The sequence below is a fragment of the Melozone crissalis genome, unplaced genomic scaffold (genome assembly GCF_028551555.1).
Source record: "Melozone crissalis strain CALT ecotype California unplaced genomic scaffold, PUWL_Pcris_2 ptg000036l_1, whole genome shotgun sequence".
In the NCBI taxonomy this organism is placed as follows: Eukaryota; Metazoa; Chordata; class Aves; order Passeriformes; family Passerellidae; genus Melozone; species Melozone crissalis.
In genome coordinates, this window is record NW_026535814.1 from 934167 (window position 1) to 961824 (window position 27658).

The 27658-nt window shown below is 36.0% G+C and overlaps 1 protein-coding gene across 4 annotated transcripts in view; it reads right to left on the reverse strand.

Moving 5' to 3' along the window:
• Positions 1-5424: 5424 nt before the first annotated feature.
• The window catches only part of TMEM161B (transmembrane protein 161B), a 48930-nt gene continuing 26696 nt past the window's right edge, over positions 5425-27658 (reverse strand). For 3 of the 4 annotated variants that reach the window (XM_054283337.1, XM_054283334.1, XM_054283335.1), the window contains exons 9-12: positions 25455-25568; positions 24212-24386; positions 22077-22173; positions 16387-21177 (exon numbers count right to left, since the gene is read on the reverse strand). In XM_054283337.1, the coding sequence (XP_054139312.1) occupies positions 20900-21177; positions 22077-22173; positions 24212-24386; positions 25455-25568 (664 nt within the window). In that variant the 3' untranslated portion in view covers positions 16387-20899. Of the gene's footprint in view, positions 5832-16386; positions 21178-22076; positions 22174-24211; positions 24387-25454; positions 25569-27658 lie in introns of those variants that run through there. The other variant, XM_054283336.1, reaches the window with a different exon arrangement.

Consider the following 27658-nt stretch of genomic DNA (forward strand, 5'->3'; position numbering starts at 1 on the left):
GAAGTTTCTAAAACAGTTTTGTTAGCGTTCTTACATAACAACCTCATTCTTTGCTGTGAGTGGTGTGGAACTGGCACAGGGCCAGAGAAGCTGTGGGTGCCCGAGCCCTTAAAGTCCATGCCTAGGTAGGATAGACCTAGGAGCAGCCTGGCCCAGTGGAAGGTCTTCTTGCTCTTGGCATGAGAGTGGAATGTAGGAGCTATAAATTCCTTTCCAAAGCAAAGTATTCTATGATAGCAACAAAGGCCACAAAGCCCCACTTCTCACCTGATTTCACTCTTCCTGTATTTATTTTTGTCATTCTTTGTAAACAAAACAGCTTAGAGGACCCAGGCAAATCAGTCAGGACAGGCTTAAGTTGGAAAGAGAACTTAAAGGGAAGAGCAAGACAGCTGTCTGCTACAGCCATAACCCAGCTGGGCACTCTGAATCTCTCAAAACTAGATGAAGGGAGTTAAATTATCTTTGAAGATGATGGGCAAGGGAGATGCATACACATCCTCTGAGCATTACCACCATGACATCCATAAGCACTGATTGATAGCTCAGTGAAAGAATGAACCATCTATCAATCAAATCGTGCTGCTGGGCCACAGCTCAGCAGCTTTCAGAACGGATTTTTTTTCTGGGAAGTGAAGTCTGGAAACAAGATATATGATATACGAGATGGCAGCAGTTCTCTGCATTCAGAGGGAAGAGGCAGGTAGTAGATAGGAAGGGAGAGAACTACATCAAGAGCTAATCTTTCTGTTTTTCTTTGTCATATACACAACCCTACACATACATACATAGGAAGGGATCAGTGTTCAACAGAAGGTGTAATTAAGACGTAATAACACACAGAGGAGTAACCTGCTGTACTGCCTGAAGATACTAGCAATGGCAGCAATGGCAGGAACAAGGTTTGGGGGAAACATTGCTGGAGCAGGCAGAGGTACCCTAAATAGTAATGATGCTGCTAAATTCTTAGAAAGGAGAGTATGATGAAAACTTGAAGTCATGAAAGGGGGAGGAATACTCCTGATGATGTGGAGTAACCTGTCACCCTAAAGAGGATAAACGGTAGAAAATAATTTTGACAGAAGAGAGAAAAAGTGATGGAAGAAGGTCCCTTGAGATTGTAATTTGTACAACCTTGAAAGAAGGTCCCTTGAGATTATAATTTGTACCTGTGAAATCATGCTGTTGGAAGCTCCAAAGTGGCCCTGAAGAAGATTAATTGTGCTGATTTGTTGGAATAAGCTCTAGGAGAAAACCTGGCACAGCCGGAACAGAATTTTGCAATGGATGCATCTGCCCACCATCCTCAGCAGAGAGCAGGAATCTGAGGGAAAAAATACCTGCAGCATATCTCATATTGTTGCACCTTTTCTGCCACCAATTCCAGTACAGACCTTTTATATTGTCCTTGTTGCTGTATCACATGAATTCTCACCTCTCCTGACATCACTTCTTCCTTCTCTCACCAGGACTTGCACTCATGTTACACCATGTTGTGCTTCAATGGTGGGAATTAAAATTTCCAGTGCTATGGGGGCAGCCAGGGCATAGGGTAGGCATGTATTTACTGAATGGTGGGTAAACTTGGCACACCACACCAAAGGTCAATGAACCTTTGCTGCCTTCCAACTGTCAAATCATGTATGGGCCTGAGAGCACTTTGAGTGGGACTCTTAGCAGGCCTTCCTCACCACCCAGCTGCAACACTTCAAACCTCCAGGAATTTGCAACTTCATGACTAGAATGTCTTAAATTTTATGTATGTGTGTGTAAGATTGTGCATAATTGTATATGACTTACTGCCACTTTTTAACACTCCTTAGTCGTAAAATGTCAGATGCATCCATGGCAACAACGAAAAACCAGTCTGCCAGGCCTTACCAACAGTATTTCAAAATGATAGCTATACAGGGTATGGCATATTGGACAAATGTGTCCTTAACCTAAATGCTCTAAATAGGAAAGTTTAAAGATGCATCATTATGGATAGACCTGAATACTAACACAAATTTTACATGAATACTCTATACTTTTTTTCGTTTTCCTTTGTGTGAATGTTCCCATCAACTTTGAAGGAATCAAAGTGCTGTCACTTGCCTCCAGGCAACCATCCCTTGAGAAAACAAATACACATCTCTGAACAGGCAAACATAAAGTTAGGGAGGTAGAACCAGATAATCCTGCCAATGATCCCTTGCAACCTTACTGTGGTTCTGTTTATGATCTAGGGTTTACACTCATTCAGAAGACAAAATACAATTTGAAGCACAGCTGAGAAGATGTTGAGTTTCAAAAGTTAAAAGCAACACACACACAAAAAAAGACACAGACCATTCCAAATGCGTAATGCTGAAAAGAAAAATCAAGCTTTTGCAATAAAATTAGTGTAAATTTTTTAGGAAATTTTACTTTATTCTGTGTAATATTGACTAGAAAATGCACATTGATAGGATCTGTGAATGCTAGTTATTTCAAGGCAAAATGCCTATAATATAAATCCACAGCTTTGAGGCATTCCTGCCTGACTAGGATGGACAACTGAAATTGCTGCAAATCAAACTAATTTTTTCCCATATTGCTTTTCAAAATGAGATGAAAAAATTGAGGAAAAGCCATTATATATACTCCAAATATCCAAACCACACCATCGCATGAGACAGTTTCTCTACAATTCATAAGACAACTTTGAACAGGAAAATAATTTCATGTCCTGGATAGTTAGTAAAAAAAGTGACAACTTCAGGTTTTTGTGTTTGGGTTATTTTTGTTGTTGTTGTTGGTTTTTTTTTTTTTTAACTAGTATGTAATTTTTTTAAAACTCATTTTTGCAAACTGTTTAGTCATCAGATCTGTGAGGGCAAAATGCACCCTCTTTTTCCACAGCAAGGGGGTTATGCCCCTTTCACATGAATATTGTCACCACCAGGATTGGCATATGGTGGTAGAGCTGCACTGATCCCCCTCCCTTTTGCCTGGCCAGACTGACATATGGGATGCTGTTGCTCACTGGAAATATTTATATAAGCTGAGGAAGACTTATAGCAATAGCACCAACATGCAGATTGGGAAAAAAGACAGGAAAAATTACAAGACCATTTACAGGTTGTTCACACAACCTTGCTAAGAGCTCTACAAAACTCATTGCAATCATGCTGGAGTCACTAACAAATTGAAGCATTTTACAAAACTTGAAGTGCTTCAATAATTCTGAATTGCTCTGAAACACTTGTGCTCCAAACACTCATATTCCATAAAGTCTCTTTCAACCACTGCAGATTTATAAAAGGAATATAGTCAAAATTATGGTAATTCAACTCCTTCAATTGCAGGTGTGAAATGAAATGGTTCTGTATTTTTCTCTTGTAATTTTTGCTATTCACCAAGTAAAAAAAGTGGATTATTTGATGCAAGAAAAAAATAAAAAAAGAAATTACTTTTCTGAATTAAAAAAAATCAGTAATGCAACATTGTCTAAGCTATCATGAATTCTTTTGTTTTTGTTAATATCCACTTCATGACCAAAAAAACACCAAAACATGAAGGGGCTGGACAATCTTCAGAGATTTTCCTTTAGTATTGAAAGCACTTTATGGTCAGGAGAAGATGTACACCTGAAGCAAGTTGTGCTGGGAACTGAAAATATATTAGAAAATACATTAAGCTTACCACTTTTTTTTTTTTCCTATTACACCACACAGCAGAGAGCAACACTGAATTGTCTAGATCAGACATCCTTAACTAGGAAGTTGTGTGAATAAGGCTTATCTCAGTTTAGCTACTAAAACAAAAGAATATTGGTGTGTGGGAAGAAAAATTTCAGAATAACTCAAAAGGACAGGAAAATTTATTCAGCTTCAATTAAGAAATCAATTACAAAAACATACTAAACTAATAAAAATCAAAATAATTAGAAAATATGTGTTTCACCACAGTTATTAATGTAATTCACAAATATCTAAGTTCCTTAAAGAGAGTGGTCCTTTGGATTTTGATTTTAAGAAAACACCACTTCCTCTCATGCTGCTCACTGACAAAGTATAAACTTATCTTCCCAGGAAAATGCATTTCTGCTCACACTGTTGTTCTAAAAATCCTCCTGTCTCTGCTCCAAGAAGAGGCCTGACGAGACATCTGCTGAAGCTGATTATCATGCAGTGGCACAGTATATGAGCAATCCCGAGCTTAAAAGATGCAAAAAACCAGAGAAAGCCGCAAGGGAGAAAAATGAATGCATTGACAGAACTAGATGCAAAAAAACTTCTTTCTTTTTTCTGATTTCTGCCCCATCCCTTTTTTTTTTTTAATCTTTTCTTCCCTCCCTCCCTCCCATCAACTAAATTAATCACAAAATCTAGGTCAGCACAAATGAAAAAGGTGACCCAGCTTCAAACTAAATGGGTAGAACAGCAACAAGTGAGGTTGCTGTGAAGGCCTGTGCCCCAGAGTTCAAATTGCTAGGGAACAGCTTCATGCGGCTCTAACCAATTTTCAAATGTGCTTACTCTTGGTTTTTACAAGTGAGTTTAAAACCACATATTGACCACTAATTTCTGAAATATATCTTTTGATTCATCAGGGACTAAGAGAGCATCTGTCTTGGTTTGAAAGACAAGTGTCAGCTAAGGAAGGCAGGAGCCCCCCTTGAAATGGAAAATGTAAACCCCTTCTCTCCAAATTACTGTAATTTTGAAACCAAGGGGCCATCAGGCAAAGATATGGGGAAAAGGAGTAACAGTTATTTACTAGTATGTATAACAAGGCAAACAAACAATAACAATGGCAATTTAAAAAAACAGAACCAGAAACCCAGTATCAGCCTTCTTGGCAGCAGGCACTTTCCCCTTTGGTGTAGTTACGGTCACAGCCGGCAGGAATAAGCAAAACTCCCGGGCTGGTGGACGATTTATCGGAAGCTCCGCAACTGTAGCTGGAACCACGGGGCCCCTCAGCAGGCAGGGGGTGCAGGGCTACAGTCCGGCGAAGCTCTGGGCACTGGCCAAGTGGCGGGGCGGAGCAGCACGCAGGGCAGCGAAAGGCGGGCTCGGGGTCCGGCCACTCCAGCAGATGATGAAAAGTCTCTTTTTTAGTGAAGCAGCTGTTAATAAGGTCCCAGTTCAGCGGCTGCTTTCATGAGCGGAGGCTCACCCCACAGCAGAGAGAGAGAGAGAGGGAGGAAGAGAGGGAGAGAGAGAGGGAGAAAGGGAGAGGATATCTCTGCCCTACACTGGAAACCTCAGGTAAAGAGTGAGTAGCCAGCTTCTCCGTAGTACAACTTCTTTTCTATTTATTATGTATCCAGTCGTTATGTCTACTAGCGGCATGTATGAGGGAAAATTCCTTAAGTGGAAAAATCCAAAAGGAAAACTCCTAAAACCCCAACAGCATCTGTGCTCAGATTCCCTTAAAAGCTTTTCACACATGAAATCTGTAAAATGTGTATATTTATTGGTGAAACACAAGTTAAAAAAAAAAACCAAAAAAACCCAAAATAACAAAACCAAAACAAACCAGAAAAACCAAACAAAAAAATGCTGTCAGTACATGGCAATTCTCTCAAAGAGTAAGAAAAAGTTTGGAATAAAGGAAGACAAGAACAGGAATTTTTCAGAAGGTTGCATACAAAAAGAAAATACCTGCAAGAGTAAACTACATACATGACAAAACCAGTTCTGTGAAAAGGAACCACATGTGCTACATGAAACAAATGAAGTAACTCTCATGTAGAGATGGATCTCATACCCATCTTTGTCCAGACCATAGAAGGGGAACCTGCTGCCTCCTGGATCATTCCTCATCCTTGGAGAAATATCCAGCCCTCATGCAAAGGGTGACTGTTCATGGGGGAAAATAAAGAATTCAATTGTGATTTGCAATGGGCTAAACACTGCTACATCTAAATCCAGTATCAATGTGCTTCTACTTAACCAACAGAAGACCAGTTAGACACATGCCCGAGTATAAACGTCTGTGGTAATCACATATTCTCTGAACAGAGAGAGACTTAGCTGTCCCAGTATTTTCTTGGGAAGCTGTGAGAAGCTGTGAGAAAGCTCAGAGAAATAATTAAAACAATTATCTCTCTTTTTGTAGCTGTTGTTTATAGATGTGATTCTCCAGAGCGTGCGAATAGTGTGAGAGAAGATTCCTAAAGGCTAATCAGGTCTTGGGTCAAGCATTGTTTCTAGATGAACTGTAAATTTCTAATAATAAAGTGGTTTTTTTCATGCCTTCTGATGATGGGGTCTCTGTATCACATTTGTCTGTCCCCAATACCCCTCCGGTGATAAAAGTCTTAGCAAAACAAGACCAGGGCATACACAAATATTTAAGAACTCATTCTGAGGTGGACAGGCTTGAACATTTCACCCTGTAAAACTCTCTCTCCATGTTTCTAACCATGTAATGGTCTAACATTTACCCACTAAACAATTTAGTCTTGTTCTTCACACAGTGGGCACCAATTGTTCAGGATACAGAAAGATGGGGTCAACTGACTAGGCAATAAAAGGTTTATTGGAAAATCAGTTTCATGGAAGGGTGAGACTGTAAGGTTGTTACATCCAAAGCCATCACGTCAGAAGCCATTCTGATAGTACGATTTACAATTCTTCATTGTAATTCTAGCTACAAGGTCTTTTATAAATTTCTTACACAATCAGCTACTTCCACAAAACTCCTTAGCATCTTCATAGATCAATTGCTAATTGCTACGTTCTACACAATTTGCCGCAATGCATATTTTTCCATCCAATCATATAACTCTACAGAAACTTATTGCTCTATCTTCTACTTTTTACCACCTCTATAACAAGTTCTATTGGTAGACTTTGAAACTATTTTTTTTATTTACAAATTTATTTGCTTACATGAGGCATATTTCTACTTGCTTAAAACACTTCTGCTTAAACTACAAATCTTTATTCTTATTTTGTGCTTGTTTGACTATTCTATTTTAAACCTTCAAGCCTTCTCCAAGGTCTTAGATGAAATACTGTATTCATCTCTATCTCTGAGCTTGTATGTCCGAGGCCTTAGGAACTCTCTGTTCTTGCTCTTTCTCACACATTGCTAGTTCAGATTCATTGCAATATTGCTTGTTCAGGAAATTTAATGTAAAAACCTTTTTAATTGAATGACCTGCTACAAGTATATTAAAGTCATCTCATGATTTTAAAATTTTTTAAAAGAAAGGTTATTTGCACAGTGATCATTTTTCACATGCAAGACCAGTGGCTTTTTTCAGCATTCAGATTCCACATCTTCTTTCTCACCTTATATTTAATTTTTACACCCAGTAGCAGATAGGTTAAAGAGGTTTTCACAACCATGAAATACAGTCAAGTAATTTCAAAAGAGTTTAAAATACAGTTTAAAAGCTAATTTTATATTTTTAAAAACTAAATTTTATATTTAGCTAATTTTATAAAGCTAATTTTATATTTTAAGTCTATGAGGCACTTGTATGTTGTCATTTTCTCAGATGACAAGATATATATAGTACATTGTATCTATATCTATAAATATACATATATATGCATGTATATATGTACACAATATATATAGATATACATTGTACGTTGTCATTTTCTCAGATATATGTATATATGTCTCCCCATAAAGACTTTGCCAAAAATAAAACCTTTACTCTTCTATGTAGTTGAATCAAAAGGTACAGAAGATAGAAGTCAAAACAGGATTGTAGAGACTGAATGCAAATTGAGGAAACAAATTTTATTTAAAAAATAAAATTTGCATATCCTGCCCACTTCAAAGCTTACTCTTCAGTATTTCAGGTTGATGTTTACATACCTAATTGATTTGTTAAAAAGCAGAAATACTACTAAATCCATTTGGGCAAAGAAACCAACTTGCAGGGTACCTCCTCTGTCCTGCTGAAGAGCTGCTCTATTCAGCATAGCTGGGCATCACAGGCATCAGCAGCTGACATTTGGGCACATTTATCTCTAATGCGCATCACAGATACTGCCTTCTTGGCAAATGCCGCCTTCCTTGGTACAGCTCTGCAGTGGAGAGAAAATACCTAGAAGCTTTTTGTGTTGATTAGCAAGTTAAGAGAACACAGACTGAAAGAACTGTGTTAATCAAAATCTGGTAAAAATAATGGTAAAACTGAAAGTAATCATTAATTTTGTAACAAAAATCCTTTTTCTGTGAGTTTAGAATAACTGTATTTTGTAAAGATGCAAACATCAGAAACTTATGGAGCTGCCAGAGATGGGATGTTTTTACAAAAGGCAGCAAGCCTGGACTTAATACAATTTCCCAAAATGATTAATTCATACTGTGGGGTAACTTAGGTATGTTTTAAATTTTGCAACAGCTCTTTCTCTAAAATGTCTAAGAAAAGTGACTTTTCTAGTGGGAGTGAAGAGAGGTGATAAATAACAGTGGATAGGAGAAGCAGTAACATGAAAGGAGAAAATCAGTGCAAGAAGAAAGCTGTATTTCTTTCACAACCAAACTCAAAATGAAAGCAGACAAACAGTACACAAATAAGAGGAAGTATAAGAAGAATCTACCACATGAAGACAGGGGAAAAAGCTAAGAAAGCTGAGAATGTCTGAGGGACAACCGAAATAAGAAGGAAAATTTATAGCTGTCATTTAAGATGGAGACTAAACAAATAAGCTTCTATGATGCCAGGATGATTTTCTGCCTTTTCTTTTATATACCTTTTATATTACTTTTATGTATCCTCAGTATTCTTATATGCATACTTGTAATTCCTTAAGTCTGATAATAGCATAGTCCCAGTATTTTGTTAGGCCAGGAGACCAGACATCCTAAAGGTCTTGTAGTACAAGGCCAGAAACTCTTACATTATCTTGAGAAACTGAGGCCCCCTCTAGAACGTATCCTGTAAACTAGAGATTTGGCCCATCCAGGAGTGTATTCCTCGGACGGGGGAGTATTATGCCATTCATCCAGGCCTTCCAGTGGGGCATCCTTGTTAGATATGCTAATTTGCAAGGTCTATAAATTGTACACACAGTCTATATGTCTGTGCTTTGCAGCACACATCACCTTGGTGAAACAGAGCACCATAAGTATCCTTACTAAAATACAGAGGTAAAAACCCATTATTCCCTAAACCATGTCTGGCTTTTAAATTTTTTCAGACCAGGAAGAGGCATTAGCTGGAATACTCTTGTTTGTTTTTCAAAATGGCAGGCCAGGATACAGGCAAAAAGACTAGGGAATATTAAGACAAATTAAATGTATAGACATAATTAGAAATGCTTGAGGAAACTCACTGGGTACCATGGAGTTGGTGGTCATATCTTAAAAGACATATATGTAAACTTACATATAATGCATGTGTGCATGCACTTCTGTGATGGCAACACATTTCAGTGTTTTCCTTAAGATCTTGGGGACTGGACTACATGACCCTTAAAGGTCCATTTTAGCCCAAACTATTCTATGACTGTAAGATCCTAGTATGTTTCTATAGAAAACAAACAAGCAAACAAAAAGTTAATTTGAATTGAAGTAACTTTGATGCATTGGCGAAATGGTCTAAAATTAGTATTTCTTTAAAAAGAAACACAACAAAGTGCTAACTGTTACACTTAATAAAAATGACAACACATATATATACAAAAAAATGGGAAACAATTGTTTTGAATTAGTACTGTCTAAAAGGAGCTGAGAATTATCAAATATCCATGTAAGAATCAGAGCTGCAAAGTTATTGCAAGACAACAAGTAAAATTAATTGTGATTTGCATTAATAAGGCTACCTAATTAGCACTTGAGAGGTTATTATCTTGGGGGGTAGCATAAGGGGTGGCATGAAAAGACCATGAACACAGCATCCATTAACATCTTCAACAGTACTATTTTGTATGAGTATACACAGCGTGAGTAATAGTTTTGTAAATCTGTAATTACAGATCCATGTAGGACCATTTGTGCCTGGTGGACTTCTTTGTGGGAGACAATGACAAAGGTATGGGATGCAAAGAGAAATGGTAAGTATATACCTGGGCTGCCTGGCCCACTGTGTCTGTGGGAGGACACAGCTGGCACCTTTGGAGATTGCTCCACTGAAAGCAACACTCCTCAGCTAAAAACTGTGGTCAATGGAGTTGAATTCAGCAGCATTTAGAAAATGAATTTTCATAGAAAGTTTTGCCTTTTAAGATATCATGATCTTTAGACAGAGCAAAACTTTTGTATTACCTTACTTTATTTTCAAATTTTTCAAATTTCTATTACCTTTTTACTAGATGCCAGCAAAATTTTAAAATCTCTTACCACTAAAACTTTTTGAAAGCATTAAAAGCAGTGCAGTATAAAAAAATGACAATGCATAGTCTGTGTTAAAGAAATTAGATTTGCGCCTTTAGCGTGGCAAACCAGCCACAGTTGTGCCAATCCAAAAGTTAAAAAATTCCAATCCTAAGAATAGAAATTGATTAAATAGTCATTTATTTGTTGATTTGTTACCCTAGTTTTCCTAGAAAAACACATTAAAAACAATACACACCACCTCATCCTGCAGTTTTACAGCATTAGTCCTACTTCTTCTGTAGTACACAACATCTACTCCAGCTTGCCCCTTGTGTTTTTAGTAACTCTCATTCCTCATATGGAGGATGATGTCTAGCAGCATGCATTGAAATGACAGAAAATCACATTGTATTTTCCTGTGGAAAACAAATCCCTGTCCAGAACAACTGTTTTCATTTTGTAAATTGCAGCCCAAATTTCTTGATATATAACTCAGCTGATGGGGAGCCATGTCCCTTTTCTGTGAGCTCACGCTCTCTATGGAATGGCAGCAACAGCTTAATCTCACTCCATGAAAAGAGGAAATGGCAATCCAGGAAATGTTAAGGCTGAAAATTTTTGTATTTTTCTCTTCTTGTCAGGCTGATACCTAGATTTCACTCAAAGAAAAAAACAGATTGTATGACCAAATCTTGAAGGTTTGTCCTACTCACAATATAAGCCAAATGAATAGGAAGCAAATGGACATTGCTGATGCTTGAAGACCAACCTAACTCCAACTAAGAGCCTGGATTCTTTTAGTTTCTGACAATGCACAAATTCTACACAGTATATTTCTATTACCTATAGAAATGACAACTTTGAGAAGTCATACAAATTTTATACTTGTTAAAAAGCTGCTTTAAAATCTGACAGTTGAGAGGGATGAGAGTTTGGTTATCCAGAACCACTCAAAGTAGCTTGTAAAGCTCAAAATTCAGAGAGAAAAATTCTTTATTTTCCTGTCTGCTTTAAAAAGAGACATATCATGCTCCCTTTTCATAAAAAGCTGACCTTCCCTCAGAGTCAATGGTGCTGCATCCCCCTGGAAAGGAACACTTTAATCTCAACTCGAGAGTTATGTATAAAAAAAACTACTTTCTTTTAACATGGAATGGAGCATGAATACTCCTCTAAAAGAGGGTTTTCTGGTCAATTTCATGATTCACCAGGTAACAGCCTATTAAGGATGCAAGCAACAATAATTGTGTTTCATATTCTTTGAAAAATTGTCAAAAAATCCAAATCAAACCACCTTCAACATTTTCAATCAACATCTTCAACATTTTCTCAGCCCTACCTAGAACAGACAGCACCGGACAGGTGCCAGATGCTTAACCTTTTGTCTGGAGGATACTTCCAGGCTTTCCTCTCCCACAGCATATACTCAGGTAAAATAAACATTTCAAAAGTTTGAATACTCCCTATGGAACTACACTGAATCATGCATGTTTGCATATGACAGCAGAGGTCAGCTGAAGACCTTTTAAGTCCTTTGAATTACAGAGTGTGGACCTGGTGGATTGAAAAGCAAGATTTCATGTGACCCCCAAGGCTTGCTTTTATCGCAGAAGCATACTGCCAAACCTTTCACTGTTGTATTTTGGGCTAAACCATTCAACTGCAAAGTCCAGAGGACTGTCGATTCCAAAGGCAGCCTGAAGCTTCAGGCTGCATGGAGAAAGCAGAAGGCTAAGCTGCCTTCTGAGACATAAGCAGATCTCCCACTATAGTTCTGTTCTTTCCTCTTAACTATCACTTTAACCATGACTAAAAACCATTTTTACACTTTCAGGAAGGGGTCCCACAGCTCAAATGCCTTGTAGACTTTCAAATTCCCCTCCCAAATGTCAACACTGGCTCTTCTCAGCACCACACCACACTTGGCTTCTGCAACACAACTGATGGCTATTGCTGAAGGTGTCTTTGGTAGCACTTTGGGCTTAGGCTAAAGAAGGATGCTTCCTCAAGGATTTTTTTTTTTTTGCAACTGTGGAACTATTTGAGCAATTTTGGCATAATTCACCTGCATTTGTTGCACACATGGAAAGAAAATGCATGCAGAACCAAATCTGGTATTCCAAAAATCAAATTCAAGATGGTTACAACATTATTAAGATTATTAAGTATACTCTTTCTTAGTGCTGCTATGATGAAATGAATAGGAGAGACAATGTAATGATTTTAAATACAATTCTTTTTATAAGAAGCAAACACAACCCCTTTCTAAGCCCTAGGAAGGGCAACAGTCAAGAAGGGTGACAAATCCTTTGAGTGTAAAACCCAGAATTTCCTCCACTTATCATGGTGTACAACCAATCTTTCTCTAGAAATGGTTCAAAAATTTAAATACTTAAATACACAAAAATGGAAACACTCATACGAAATCTGTAATGATTCTTTGTGATTAAACTGCCATCCACATGAATAAGACACTACCTGCATTTAGACTCAAAAAGTATTTATTCTGCTACACCCAAAAGAAGGAGGGAATAAATGGCCTACTCAATTACTTCTAAAAGAAGTAAAAAATTTAGATTCATAGAAAAACTGATAAGAAGTCTGGTTATTACATGCTCTTTGGAGATTTTGCAAGCTGATAAAGAGTAGCATATATCACAAAAAGCAGGAAAAAAGCACACTGGTAGACAATAAAACATTTATTGATCTTTGGCTTTAGAAATTGTCTTATCTTGGATATGGGAAAACCTATGTAAAATAATGAGGTTTTTTTAATTCTTTACAGTGCACAAGTGCAAGGCATGCAGAGTACATGTAAGGATACTAAAATACTATAGGAACATTACTGCAGTAGACATTATATGTCCAACATGGGTTAACGCTTTACAAAGGTAAACAAGTTGATGGAGCCACTTGATAAACAGCATATATCAGTTTCTCTTAGATTTGCTGTGGTATTACCATAAGCAACTAATAGACATAAATTTGCATACATTTTATAATTTTATAACGTATGCATTATGAAAGCAGAGTTAAACTGTAACATTTCAACAAAATTAATAGGGAATAAGAAAGTTGCTTCAGTTTTGTGAAATTTACTGTTGTTAAAGAATTTTAGGCATTTAAATGACAAACCAATTCTTATTATTTTCACATTAATATAAAATGACCAAGGCAAAACTATCTTCTTAAATGCTCTACAGTAAAAAATGTAATGTAACTTCTTAAAAAGTGGTGTAAGGAAATATTTAGCAAGCTTACTGTACCAGGTTTTCCCAAAGAGTGTACTATATGCAGTACGGATTTCTATAGCCACTTTTTAGAGCTAAAAGCTCAACATGCTGTGACAAGCCTTCCTCAGAAGAAGGCTTCCTTTGGTAGATTTGAATCAGCAACACCATCTCAACTTACAAGCACTTCACATACAGAATGTATCATTAACGCAGGAGCAGGGCCCTGTTGTTTCCTCACTTTTTTAACCTCCTTGCTGAACAAGTCAGGTTCTACCTTCAGCTCTTGCATTCCTGAAGGTGGACAAGCAGTTTTAGAGTAAGGGTGGTTTCACTATTGAATACTCTTTAACAGAATTCTACAAAATTTTACAAGGCTCAACTTTTGGAAGCTTGGTGTCAGTCAGCAGTATCACAATTGGTACTCTTTGCGCTCCAAATCCATAAGGATTCAGTGGCCTTCAATGTTGCCTTTCTGAGCCCGGGCAGGACTACTTACCTGGCTGAAATCACCCACGTGCCTGGGGTATAATTAGTGACACCCAGGTGTCACTACAGAACGTTGTACATCAAACCATTCCAAATCTTGTAAATACTTGCCCTCAGTCATACAGAAACCAATGCAGAGGTGGCAGGTGGCAGAGGGAGGGGTGTTAATTTAAATTAGGGGTGTTCAATTATCAGTCATATATGGGCAAAATCATTAGATTACCACTTAAGTAAGAGGAATGGAAAAGATTTCTTCAAAATCGTATTTGTTTCCAATACGTAAATAGCAAAAAACCACACATGGATATTACATAAGCCAAAAACTGTATGAAAAAAATAATTTCCTAGCAAACCCTATTTCAAAGGCTACCAGAATCACCCACAATTAGGCACTTTACAATGTACAAAAAGAATATTGGAGGTTGTTTATTAGCTGTAGTAGTTGTACCCAAGTATTATCCACACCACTAAAAAAACCCAAATATAACCAAAAAACACTCCAAAGCGAGATTTTTCAACTTGTGCTGTGCTTTTCTGATCACAGATCCTGATGAACATTTAAAAGCATAGAAGCCAATTTGGTTTTAAACAACAGGTAATGCAGCACCATATCCATTTAACGCAAACACCACTTGACACCATCCTCATTGTGAAGCATTACAGTCTTAGTACTTGTAAAGCTGTAACTATAAAAATCATTTTAACAGTATTCTTGCAGTAAGAGGAAGCTAAAATTTACATATATAACACCAGTCTTCTCCATTTGGCAAATACTGAAATGAAGGTAGGGGAATCTTTTTGTCTTAGGTCTTTATTCTAGAGCAGAAAGTACTATGTGCTTTTCACTTAAAGACAAAAATAAGTAAGACTATTAACTGATAAACAACATTGAGTTTGTGTGTTCCCAGTAACAATGAGACAAGTAGAAGATTTAAAGTAAAATATTTATAACTTGGAAGATGTTCCCTGTGCAATGTGTAAGATGTCTGCTTTATGAGAAATTTTAGGCTGAAATTATTTAATAGCATCTTTGCATTAATATTTGCTCACATAAATAGGAAGATTGAAACATTAGACAGCTTTCAGTATCTTCTATTACAGAATTTTTTTCCAAGTATAATCCTCCTAGAAAGCCTTACATACTGTTAACAATGGAACAGAGAAATGACCAAAGATAGGAAAAATAAAAACTGTTGGCACATCATGACATGGGTATGAACTGCAGTTATGAAATATAATTTTTGGTGCCTTCTTCTTTGTCCTATGCTTTTATGAAAAATACTGTGAATATGTATTCTGGAAGCTTAGAGCACATACAGGAAGCAGAGTTACTATGAACAGAAGAAGAGAGAATAAGTCTGACTTTAAGGAATTTTAAGCCAGGTTTTAAAAAATATATTGCAGCACAATAAAAGAATAATGGCTTACTACTAAAGAATTTGTAAAAAGCTATTCAAACTATTTTGAGATATGTATTTTATAGACAGCAGGGTCATTATGGATAGTATGTTGTTGTGAAAAAATGCTGCAAGTAAAAATTCTAAGGGCTCTTGACTGATGTGTAATCACATGGAAAAAATCTGGTATTTACAGGCTATTAATACTTCAGCCTAAGCATCAAGCTTTAAAAAAAAATAGCATAGAAGTTTTTGACTTCTAGTTGCAGGCACCGATATTAATTTTAAAAAATAAAAATATGAGCCATGGTATTAGGATTAGAAATAATTTCCAATAAAAACACCATTGAAATCAAAGGTATAAAAATACATATACACTGGCATGCAAAAACAACATCCAGTGCAATATTACCCTCCTGGCAGTCCACAGTGAGAGAATGGAAAAAGTTAAGCGCAGCATATACAGATGTCAGTAAAATCAGCCTGGAACATGTTGGCTTCATGATCTCACCTAGGAAGAAGACCTTTCAATCTAGTACTCAGGAATGCAAATGAGACATGCCATCTACTTCATCATACAGTAATGACTGTATGTGCTGCAAAAGTCACAAAGCATGGCAGGCCTTCCTAGAAAAGTAGTTCCACAAAAATCACTCTGAAGCAGACACCAATCTGAATCAGCCTGCTTGGTGAGATCAGACATCTGGCTTCTAAGCATCTGTTGCCTAGATGCTCTTTAGAGTAGGTATCTGCGAGGTCAAAATATTGCTTTCTTTACCATTTGGGATTTAGGCTGTAGATGCTAAAAATAACAGTCTTACTCATAATTCACATTTAATATTTTATTTGAGATACAAGTAAACTGCTGCTGCCTTCCTCCATTAAGATTTTGCTCAGGCATACAGATTCCTCCAAGAGAACACAGAGTATTCTTTGGCCTTGTTCTTGTTCAATGTCTCCATTTTGTCTGGGCACTCAATTCTTAAACTTTTAGTTGAAGTATCTAGGAACTTTATAGTGACAACATTAACTGTGGGGTTAAGTCTGAGTGTAGAGGTGCTGTGTGGAACAAATTAATGTGCAAAATGTGTCATGAGAAAAATGATGAAGCATAGTATTTAAAAACTGATCAAAATTATCTCCTGAAAAGCTATTTGAGAATAAAGAAACATAAGGCCTTTTACCTTGGAGAACCTTCCAACAGCTTTAATATCAGATGTGCTCAATTTTCTATTTGATATATCCCAAATCCCTATTACCACTTCGGTGTAGTTACTATAAGGAAGCACAGCTCTTTGAATTGTTCCTTGGAAGTTAGCTGAAATTTCCTTACTTGCTAACCCTACACATAGTGAGGTGATGCTACCTAAATGTTGTGTTGATGTCTTGGTAGCATTTTTGTTCTTAAAACAAATTTGACTTTACAATCCAGGGAAGAATGCATTTCTGTTTAAACACCTTGCAGTACTTGTGACCCAAATGAGAAGAACAACTGCAACAGAAATTAATTTTCTGCAAGTATCTTCTGTACAAGGATGTTCTCTTGTACTGATGCTACTATTTAATCTGTGGATCCTTTATGCAAGTGAATTCTGGAGGAGGGAAAGACTGTGCAGCTAAGAAAACCTCAAAAACTGGCATAACCTATAATCTGAGAAGGAATTAAAAGAGGACAAGTGCAGCCTGAGAATGTCACCTACAAAGTGTAAGAATAGGCTTTCTATAGTCTATTCTCCTGTTCTTAATCAATGTCTCTTAGCTCAGAAATAGCCCAGGTGTTATGTTTGGACCTCCCTGAACTTGCTGGAAGACTTGGATTTTTTGCTGTCTTAACCCTTTTTCTAAAGGGACCCACATAATAAAAGTGCAGAGTTTAAACAAATATCAACAAGTTTGTTCATATTTCAGATGGAATTTTAAGTGATTTGAAATATTTAAAGGAACTAATCCTTCAAAAATAGATAAATTCAAACTAAACAGAAGTCAAAATACAATCTTGAACTAGTTTAGCCTACTTGGTTCTGAGAAGGGAACACAGGGACAGTGCTGTAGATCGGCAATGGAAGTCACATCACTAAGAGAGGAAAAGAGATCAGAATCTAAGAAGAAACAGACATGGACTCTTTGCCACAGGAACATTTCCTTCTAAAATCTCTCAGAAACTAAGGGAGATCTCACTGTGGCCTCCCAGTACTTAAAGAGGGCTTATAAAAAAGAGGGAGAATGACTTTTTGCACAGGCAGGAAGTTATAGGACAAGGGGGAATACTTCTAAACTAGAAGAGGGGAGATTTAGATTAGGTGTTAGATGGAGACTCTTGCCTATGAGGGTGGTGAGGCATTAGATAAGGTTAGCCAGAGAAGCTATGGCTGCCCATCTCTGGAAGTGTTCAAGGCCACGTTTGATGAGGCTTGGAGCAACCTGGTCCGGTGAAAAGTGATCCATTCCAGATTCATTCCAACCCAAAACATTCTACAATTTTTTTTATTAAGTAGTGGGCAAAAAGCAAGACAAAATGTTTAAGAAACCTGAGTAACACCTACCAACCTTTCAGCCACATTTTATTGCTTTTCCATTTCTGCAAGATGCTTTCCTCCCATTGCCAGGTGCTGCTAAAGGTCTCCATGAAACAAACAAAAAAGGCATTTGCCAGCTGCTGTTTCAAAGGAACTTACTACAGAAGTAAGCAGATATTCCTTTGACCCTTACACAATATATATGGAAGTCAGGACTATCAGGGTTGCTGATTTACTTTAAATCACATTTTTGATCATATCACATACTTGTCTGAAGCACTGCTCACAACCTTAGCAATATGGTCCCTCTGGTTTCACTGTCACCACATGTTTCAAAGGTTTTTATTAGCATGTTTTAGTTTTTCATAAGCCTTCTGGACTCATGTCAGGATTAAATGGACCCAAAGAAGGACCGTCCCCCACTCACTGCTGACTGGAAGGTCAACCATTCAATTCTGCACAACAATGGTCTGTAGAACAATGGAACAGCTCAGCAGCTACAAGCACTGATCTTCATGTTTGTAACACTAGGTGCCTATTTTTCACTGTGATCAGTATAATGTCTGAATTGTAAGTCAGCATGAGCTCTTAGCAAAAGCTTTGTGCAGTTGAGCTACATGATCCTTATTACTTTTGCTGAATGCATTATTATATAACTACAGTTCACTTTTGCTTATAAGCTTTCAGAATGACTATGTTAGCAAAAACTGTTGCTTAACATTATTTTGAAGTATCTCCAAGTATCCAAAATTTACTTCTTCAGATTTCAACAACAGGTTACATCTCCTATATAGTGAGCTTCATCAGGAGTTCACTATCAGAATCAAACTGTTTTGCATTGTTTTATTTTTCTGAATAAAAGATTGGCATTGAGCACCTAACTCTAACTTAAAAGCTGGCCTTACTAATTCTGTTAGTAATGATGTATCTCGCAATGATATATCTTGAACTAATGTGAAAGCGGGTGCAGTATTACTGGACCTGTCATATTTTGCCATTCAATTATTCATCTGAAAAATACTTCCAAGGAATGACTGAAATTTGAAACTATGAGGTCAAATATTATTCTTTAGGCCAATTCACAGTTAAGCACTTGTCCCTATTAGTTACAAGAAGTTGGTGTGAAAACAACAAAGCTTGCAGTCCCAGTCACACTGAAATACTGCAATGAAACCAGTAGCATCATGCAAGGTGTTCTCAGATGTCCCAAACCCATGCAGTAGGTACTATGCTGGTGTACACAAATCTTTCTCCAGTAAATGCAACTTAACAAACTAATAAATAACTTTAAAAGCTTTCAACACAGCAAGACAGTTTATCACCAGCTTAAAATCTTGACTTTCTGCATTCATTAAGTTTGTTCTCCCATATGGTAGGTTTGCTACATATTAAAAATTAGTTAAGCTTTTCCATTTATAAATGCTTATTATATGCCAAAGCTGTACACAAATTCAAGAGAAAAAGAACAGTAACATAAACCAGCCAGTATTAGCTAAAAAACCCACTGACCTCTGTGAAGTTTAATATTAACTGTTTAAAAAAGCTACTGCATATAAATCCCCATTCCTGTTTTGCAAATACACAAAACATCTGAAAAACTGTAAATAATTTTATGACTGGAATATATCTATCCAGTTAAGCAAAAATTGTAAAGTTAATACTTTGCTCTTTTTCTTACTACATGGCTGTTTTATTATACAGAAAATCTATTTCTGAAGCCAAGATATATTAATTGTCATTATATGGTCAAGTTAGCACAGATTAAAGTGGCAAAAGATGATGATTTGACAGAACAGAAATGTTAAGATTAACAGTTAAGGTAGATCTTTTCTTCCAAGACATAGTAAGTTCTTTAGTATAGTTAAGTACCTCTAAAGAGGCACAAAAACCAAACAGCCCTTTCAACTGAACTGAAAAAAAAAAGAAAAAGAAAAAAAAAAAGAAAAAAATTTAAAAGTTTAATTTCAAAAGGGAATCTTGAAATTATTAGATACATATACATCCCTCTCCTATAGCTCTGTAAGATACATTCAGGAATTTAAAAATTTAAAATAAAGATTCCATATTTCATACCTTCATATATATTATATATTTGATATATAATATATATGTACATTACACATATACATACACTAGCAGTCAGCAGGATTAAGCTGTTTTGTTTTGAAATGTTTGACTGGTGTCACTAATAATTTTCTATTCTTTTGTAAACTCAATGGAATTTATCTACTACCTCAAAAGAAGAAATTTAAAAGATCCAGATGCAATGTGTGGATCAATACTAGCACCAATACAGATGGCCATTAATTCAAATGACTGCAGGGACTGAAATAATATAATTGTTATAACTCTCTTCTTACTGCACAAGCACTCCTGCAAAATATGTAGGCAGCAATACCTGTCAGGTACATACATCTACTCCTGTTTAATTTATATTTTATACAACTTTCCTTACTGTAATATACAGTATCTCTTTTGTCCTGTTGGATTTTTAATTTTCCAAGGAGAAAAGTGATCAATAGCTATCCAACAGATCTATTTTTTAAAATCCCCTCTCTCTCCTTTCACTTGTATGGCTCAGTTTCAGGACTTAATTGATAGGCAGCCACCATCACTATGTCTAGTACCCTTTGAATACAGTTCAGTCAGTGACTGTTGATGCTTAAAAACCAAGTTTTTGAGTTTGGCTCACTGTTTATGGAAACCAAGATACCCAGAGGTCATATCTTTTCAGCATGCTTATCACCAACTACAACACAATAATGTCAGTCAGTCCCAGGACTGTAACTGAATTAGTTACCTACCATTTGGGTAACAAAAATAACCAACCCAGTTGCAATTTTAAACATTTTAAGATTATTCACCCTGAGAACACCAAGGAAGTCTTTAAAAATAATTATGATATGTTTTCTCTTCACATATATAGTTTTCTTTTCTCTTCATCTCCTCTTGGGTACCTGGGATACCTTGTATCTAGAATTTGACCTCACACTTGCTCAGTCAGTTGACTTCATGCCACAGTCAGGTACTGGTGATAGAAGAGACCAAAAAGGCTTGTAGAAAAAAGGCAAGCAGCAATCCACCAAGTGAGGAAAGACAGGAGTCCCCGGAACAGGAGAGGAGTGAAAATATTCTTTAGGCTTCCCAGAGCCATCGTTATTTGTACTGCAGTTACTTTCATCTTTCCATCAGCAGGTGGAGACTCAGAATAAACAGAATTGGGAAGCAGACTGCTTTCTACTGGAGTGTCAGAATTCAATCCTGGGTAGATGCCCCAAGAATAATTACCTGTTAAAAATAAACAAGTAACAGATTTTTGTAGAATTAAATTCAACTTAGGTTAATTCAATCACTCTACAGGTCTTTGATATATTTTTAATAGACACACACACACACGCACACAAAATGCTGCTTTTATAACTTTGTAAATACAAAGTATATTCATCTGCATGACTTCCTGGTCATATCAGGAAGTAGGATGAATCAATCCTACTTCACCCTGGGGTAGGATTCATCTTGTATTTTGACATCCTAACATCTACATGTGATATAGCTGCCTTGAAACCTCTGTATGTCCTGGGTATGACTGATCTTACCAGATGGAGACGTCTCCTCTAAGGCAGGATGAATCACAACTTAATAAAGCCAATCTCTATCCACTGCCTTTTTGCAAAGAGAATGATACAACCGCATGGCAGGCTATGAAATACAAGCCTCACAGGAAAGAAAGAAAGAAAAAAACCCAAACCAGAGCTACTTCAAATCTCCCACTAACTACATGAACCCTCTATCTCACAATTTCCATTCTAAAAGCCTACTAATGATAAAAAAGCTGAAAAATTCGTGTATGAGATGTTAATGAAGTACAGGCAATCATACTTTATACAGTCCACTTTTAAAATACTTCTAAAAAGACAAATATTTCAACAGAGGTAAACAGTTTAATTGATTGCATTACACAATCTCTCAGAAATAAATAAAACAAATTAGCATGTAATTGGAAGATATCAAAAGCAGCAACAGAAATAACTACTTACAAGACACATATGAATGTTTTAAATTACAGGAAACTACAAGATGTTTTTGTATTGCAAGTACTCATGAATTCTAATTCTCTTTAGTCAGGTGAAAATAAAAAAAGCCCCCTGTAGAACAGAATAAACTACTGTTGATCCAATTTTGCCTACCTAGTGTTTTTAAGAGCAGAGTTGTGTGAAGAAGCATTACCAATGGTGCAACATACTGCAGTGCAATTACACAGAGATAATAGAATACCCGAGCCACCTAGAAAAAAGAAAGAGTATAAGTTCATGATTCCTGGTTCATCAAAGCAGACTTTTATGAACATGTCTAGAAAAAAAAATTATTAAAAAAACCAGTATTTATGCACTAAAGCTGTTTTAAAAATTTTCTAGTAACTCCTGGCATGGAACATATTGTCTTCAAAAGACTTAAGAAAGAAATCCCCATAATGAATTCTAGTTTCAGGACATTTACAAAACTGAAAAGAAGGGCTGAAAGAAAATAATAATTAAAAGCATCAAATCTGTTAAAAAATAGAGAATCAATTTTGCTTCTGCAAACTGTATGACATTATTCAATGACTCCTACTTTAATACATCAATAACAAAATTAAATATATATGTTTAATTTTTCAAGTTCCCAGCCATTTACAAGCTAAATCCTATTTCAAAAATGAAGTAGTAGTCTAAAGCCCCATAAAAGGTAAATGAAAGCTTCATTAATATTACAGTCCTTTTTCAAAAGTGAGATATTTTTAAGATTTCCAACTGGAAAACATTTGTATTTTAGAAACAATGATAACTTGAGTTTTCATTAGATCAATAACAGCATTTAAATGATCTTTATTTCAGTCATACACCATGGTTCATCAAAGTCCATTCAGATATATCCCTCCCTCTACTCTCCCACATGTTCCATTTTTCTCAAGATTGTAATATTACGTATTTTCATAAGCTATTGACCAAAAAGATTAAATTAAATAAAGACGGGAAAAAGTGATAAAATAAGAGCAAGCAAGCAGTGAAATAAAACTACTCATATTTTATAAAAGAAGAGAATGCAGGTTGGCAAAAATGATGAAGATAGATGTGATAGTTTTGGGAATACCTCTCAACAGGCTTTTTAATGAGCATGTATCAAAAAATTAACATGAGAAAGAAAAGTAGTAAGACACTGACAGAAGAAAAAGCATGAGACAAAAAAAATTGTCAAAAAATTGATGGAATATGACAAAAATAACAAATTAAAAAGTATTGATCACTGTAGAATGACAGACAGGAAAGAATTCACTGGCACAAATTCCTAAAAAAGGTAAAGCAGGTATGATTAGCAAAACAAAACAAGTCATAGGCCATCTAGTAACTATGGCCTTCTCAAATATGAAGATGGAGAAATGGATATAAGAAATGCCACATGGAGAAGACATTAATATTTTACAGATAGGAATAAAATTCCCAGTATTAAAATAGCACATTTACAGCAACTGGCACAGTTCCATCCTAACCAGCTGCTACTACATGTATTTCGTAGTTTTTTTTCCTGGAACAAATTCCTAGCCACTTTGTAAATAACTACTGCACCTTCAGACTATGGCATTTAGACACTTAGTGTAACTACATGTAATAATGACAATCCTAGAAGAGGAGTCTCTGTCTTACGGCATGATTCAAATATTCTGCCTGAAACAGACCCCAACTCAGCAGAATCATTAGACAGCACTATCATACAACAATAGAAATGTAAGTTTATTTTGCAGACAACACACAACAGCCATTCTATCTCATCCATTTGTTCAAGGTATGCTTTACTACTTTTCTTTAAAAAAAAAGAAACCTTGGAAATTTTGTCTTGTCCACAATATGGTAAGTAATTTTTTAACTAGGCTGGTGCACTTCTAAATGGTCTGACAGAATCAAACATCTGTCATTTTATTCCAAAATATAACCACCTTGTCATAAATTTTCCCTCAATTTAAAAATCATAGTTGGTAACAGTATATTACCCTTCAATAAAAATTCAATTTTTTCTTTCCCATGTTGTAGTTACAGATCACCACTCCTTGGAAGGGATCTTTTATACAAACTTCCAAATAACCCAGGACAAACTACCTGCATAACAGAGATGATACATCTCTCCATATTTTGGTTTGCCGGATTTTTCTGTATTTTTATAGGAGATATAGTCTAGAAAGCTTCATTCAGATTTGAGCTCTGGTGCCACAGAATACAACAAATTAGAAAAAAATCATTTCCACAGTCAAAATACTACAAATACATAATCTAAGTGCCACCATACTTACCATTTTTTGTAAATCAACCATACTTATTCTACCAGCTTCCTTTTTCATCTGGTCCACGCTTTTCTGGGCTAAATTCAGATAGGCCTGTAAATGATGACGCATCATAGCCAACCGTAAAACACACAACAGGATTATAATCCACAATCTGATGGTATCAAATGTATCTTCTGACATTCTGTGGATAAAGAAAAAGGGTAATGCTGTTTTCCAAAGACCACCTACTGCTACAGTTATTTGTTTTTATCATGTGTAAAGTAATCTTGAGACAAACTGTCAAAAACAGTTAACACACAAACTATAGTTATGAAGTTCACATGCAAGTAATGCCTTCTATTTCTCTTTCCCATTACTTCTCAGTAGCCCCACAGCATAGATTCAAATTAGTATTCATTTGTCTGTAAACAATAGCAGTTCTTAACTGCCTAAATTCTAAGAAATGAAGGCTGGACACTAAAAACAAAGATTTCTCAGATAATTAGAGGTTTTTGGACACACTAGATAGTAAATAGTACTAGATTGTAAATGGTAGCACTAAATTGCATCTAGTACTAAATTGTATCTTCAGTTACCTGAGATACCCAGTAAAAGCTCAACCCTTATTTTAAGACAAACTGAGAAACAGAAGACATACAAAATATGTATATCTGTTGTATTTTATGTAATAGCTCAATGGTCAGAGTATCACTTTAGAAGATTATCTCATCCCTTTCAAGTCTATTTTGAATTAGCAAGACTAATTGTGACAATGACAACTCTACTTATACATCATTTCAAATACCACTCTTCCTGGAAACTCTCTCCCTTTCTATATTCTAAATATTTTACCTATCAATTCAATACCACTTCATCCGTATGTAAATATTAAGACAAACCTCCTAGCTTAGTTCTCATGCCAACATATCTTGACTGTTTTCACTGAAACCACTTCTCTCCTACACCAATATGCAAGACATAAGGTTCCAGCAGGTAGCGAGGTGGTATTCCACCCCCACAAAAAACAACACATTACTGCCAAGGAGTCATCAAGAGACAGCAGTTTTTTGGGAGCCACTATCTTAACACTCAACATTCTGCAACTCATTCTTTTGAAATAACAGATGCTCCTTATAATTCAGCTGCATCTTCCACAATACCTCTGACAGCCAATCTATTAAAGTCTTTCACGTTTCTTCAACTTGCAAAGAGCGCTAAGACAATGTTTTGTTCTCAATACCCCAGAAAGAACTTTTAAATGAAATCTTACAAAGGAATGCTCTCTTTGCCCAAAGGTGGGCTCATAATGTAGTCCTTAGTGATTGGTTTTACCCACAGTAGAACCATAAATAAAGGTGCCAAGAAGTTTATATGTAGCAATGTTCTGAAAAAAGAAAAAAACCAGGGAACTTAGTAAATGAAAACAATGACCATACTGTTGAAAGTATATACAGATTCAAAAGGAGAAATATTAACTTTAAAATAATTGGAAGAAAGATAAATAAGAAAATTTCTTCCCTATTTTATAGGTATGGCTTACATTTCAACAAAACAGTAACATTATATATTGTGAAATCACACTGGATTTTGGCTTTAAAAAGAAGAGGATAAACAGTTGTCAGAGGTCAGATTACACAGTTTAATGAAGCATTTTATTTAGAAACCCTGAATAAATTAAAGTTGGTACTTACATTAAAGATACTCAGACCAAAAAAATACTGTATGAAACTGCACAACAAAAATAAAAGTGGTACTCTTTAGTAATTTTTGAGTACAACCTAGCAGAATTTTAAAAGGCGATACAGTTTCTGGAGTTCTCCCTTAAATTAATATCCTTCTTTATTCCTAAACTTCGAAATTTTCTTCTCTATTTCTAAACCCATTTTCCCCAATCATTTTTCGTTACTAAAATGAAATGAGAACAGTTGAAGGGATTGGGTTGTTTTGTTAGCAGTGTTTCCTCACTAATAGTATCAGGTTTGTCTCTACCTTCACTACAGTACTTCTGCACTACAGAAAAAATTATGTAATCAAAAATTGTTCTAAAGAACACAAGACCTTCTTGATTGCCAACTATCAAGCTTCCTAAAACCACTAAAATGTTTGCATAATACAGAAGCTGTCATCAAACACAAATTTAGATCTTTGGTTTCAGATGAAGAAATAAACCCTGCTAGCTATTAAGTGGTGCTTGGGAATGCAACAGCACCAAGGATTGGCCCAAAGCATTTAATTAGATTGTGAAAGCCTTTTACCTGAGCTTCTACCTATTTAGGAGATCCTACTGAGTTAACGGACTGGAGTAATGGACTGCAATGTGCCAAAGGGTGGTGGGAATCTCTATTTTTTTGTTCTTCTTTTTGTTTTGTTTTTGTTTGTGTTTAATGGAACAGGAAGTAAGGCTGAAATACTCTTGATGCAGACTCTGGCAAAGGAGGAAATGTGTATGAAAATTGTACAACTTTGTTAAGAGGACTCCAAATATATGCAAGTAAGGATAATACTGCCAAAGAAAAAAAGTCAAACCAGTTCTCAAAACTGAAAGGGACATCAGATGATTTCTATTCTGTTTACCTAAAAACAATGAACTTACTCCCTACACTCATAAAAGAATCACAATAATAATTTTGAACATATTAGTAAAATAGTTCTTGCTCATTAACCTTTAAGTTTTGGGGCTTTTTGTGGTCAGTGCTCCCTGCAAGTTAAGTGTTCCATTCCATTAAGGAATAGATTTTGTGTTGGATATTTTTGAGTTGTTTTGTTTTGGTTCTTTTGTTGGGTTTTAAGAGAGATTTGTGGGTTTTTCGGGCAGCTTAAGGGATGTGGGGGCTTTTAGCTTGATTATGGTTTTTTCTTTGGTCTAAGCTGTTTTTGTATTTTGTTTAGTTGGTGAGCTTTTTCTTTGCAGTTGTTTTGGTTGAGGTTTTTTAAGTAGAGTATGTATTTGACTGCAAAGATAGACATTGTTTTAGTACCCAACTTAGAGAGCTTCTATCAGTGACAAGTCATCCTCATTTACAACCCCCCCTCTTTAATCACTGTCGAACAAGTGTAGTCAATAACACTAGCAAAAATGCATCAGCAAGGACAAGTTCTGTTCTTCAGGTTTGTTAGAACCTATCACTTGACAAATATTTTTTATAATGGCTTTATCTAATTATATGGATACCTTATCATGTATCCATTTAATACTCATTTAGTGTAATTTTCACATTGTACCAGTTGAATAGTCTATTGGTAGACTTTCAAAAATAACTTGGTGGTGTTGAACAAAGTTGTCTTCAACAACCAGTTCCAATACCGTCTAAAGAAGCTAGAGAAGTTTTAATTTTCATAACCACACTTCAGTGGATATTAATTGCCCTTTAGTTCTTAATTAATGGATTTTTGTTTCAGAGAGTTTATGTTTCTGCCTAGGATGTTATGTCCATTGATCAAGGAAGATGCTGGAATACTTAGAGAAAAGACACA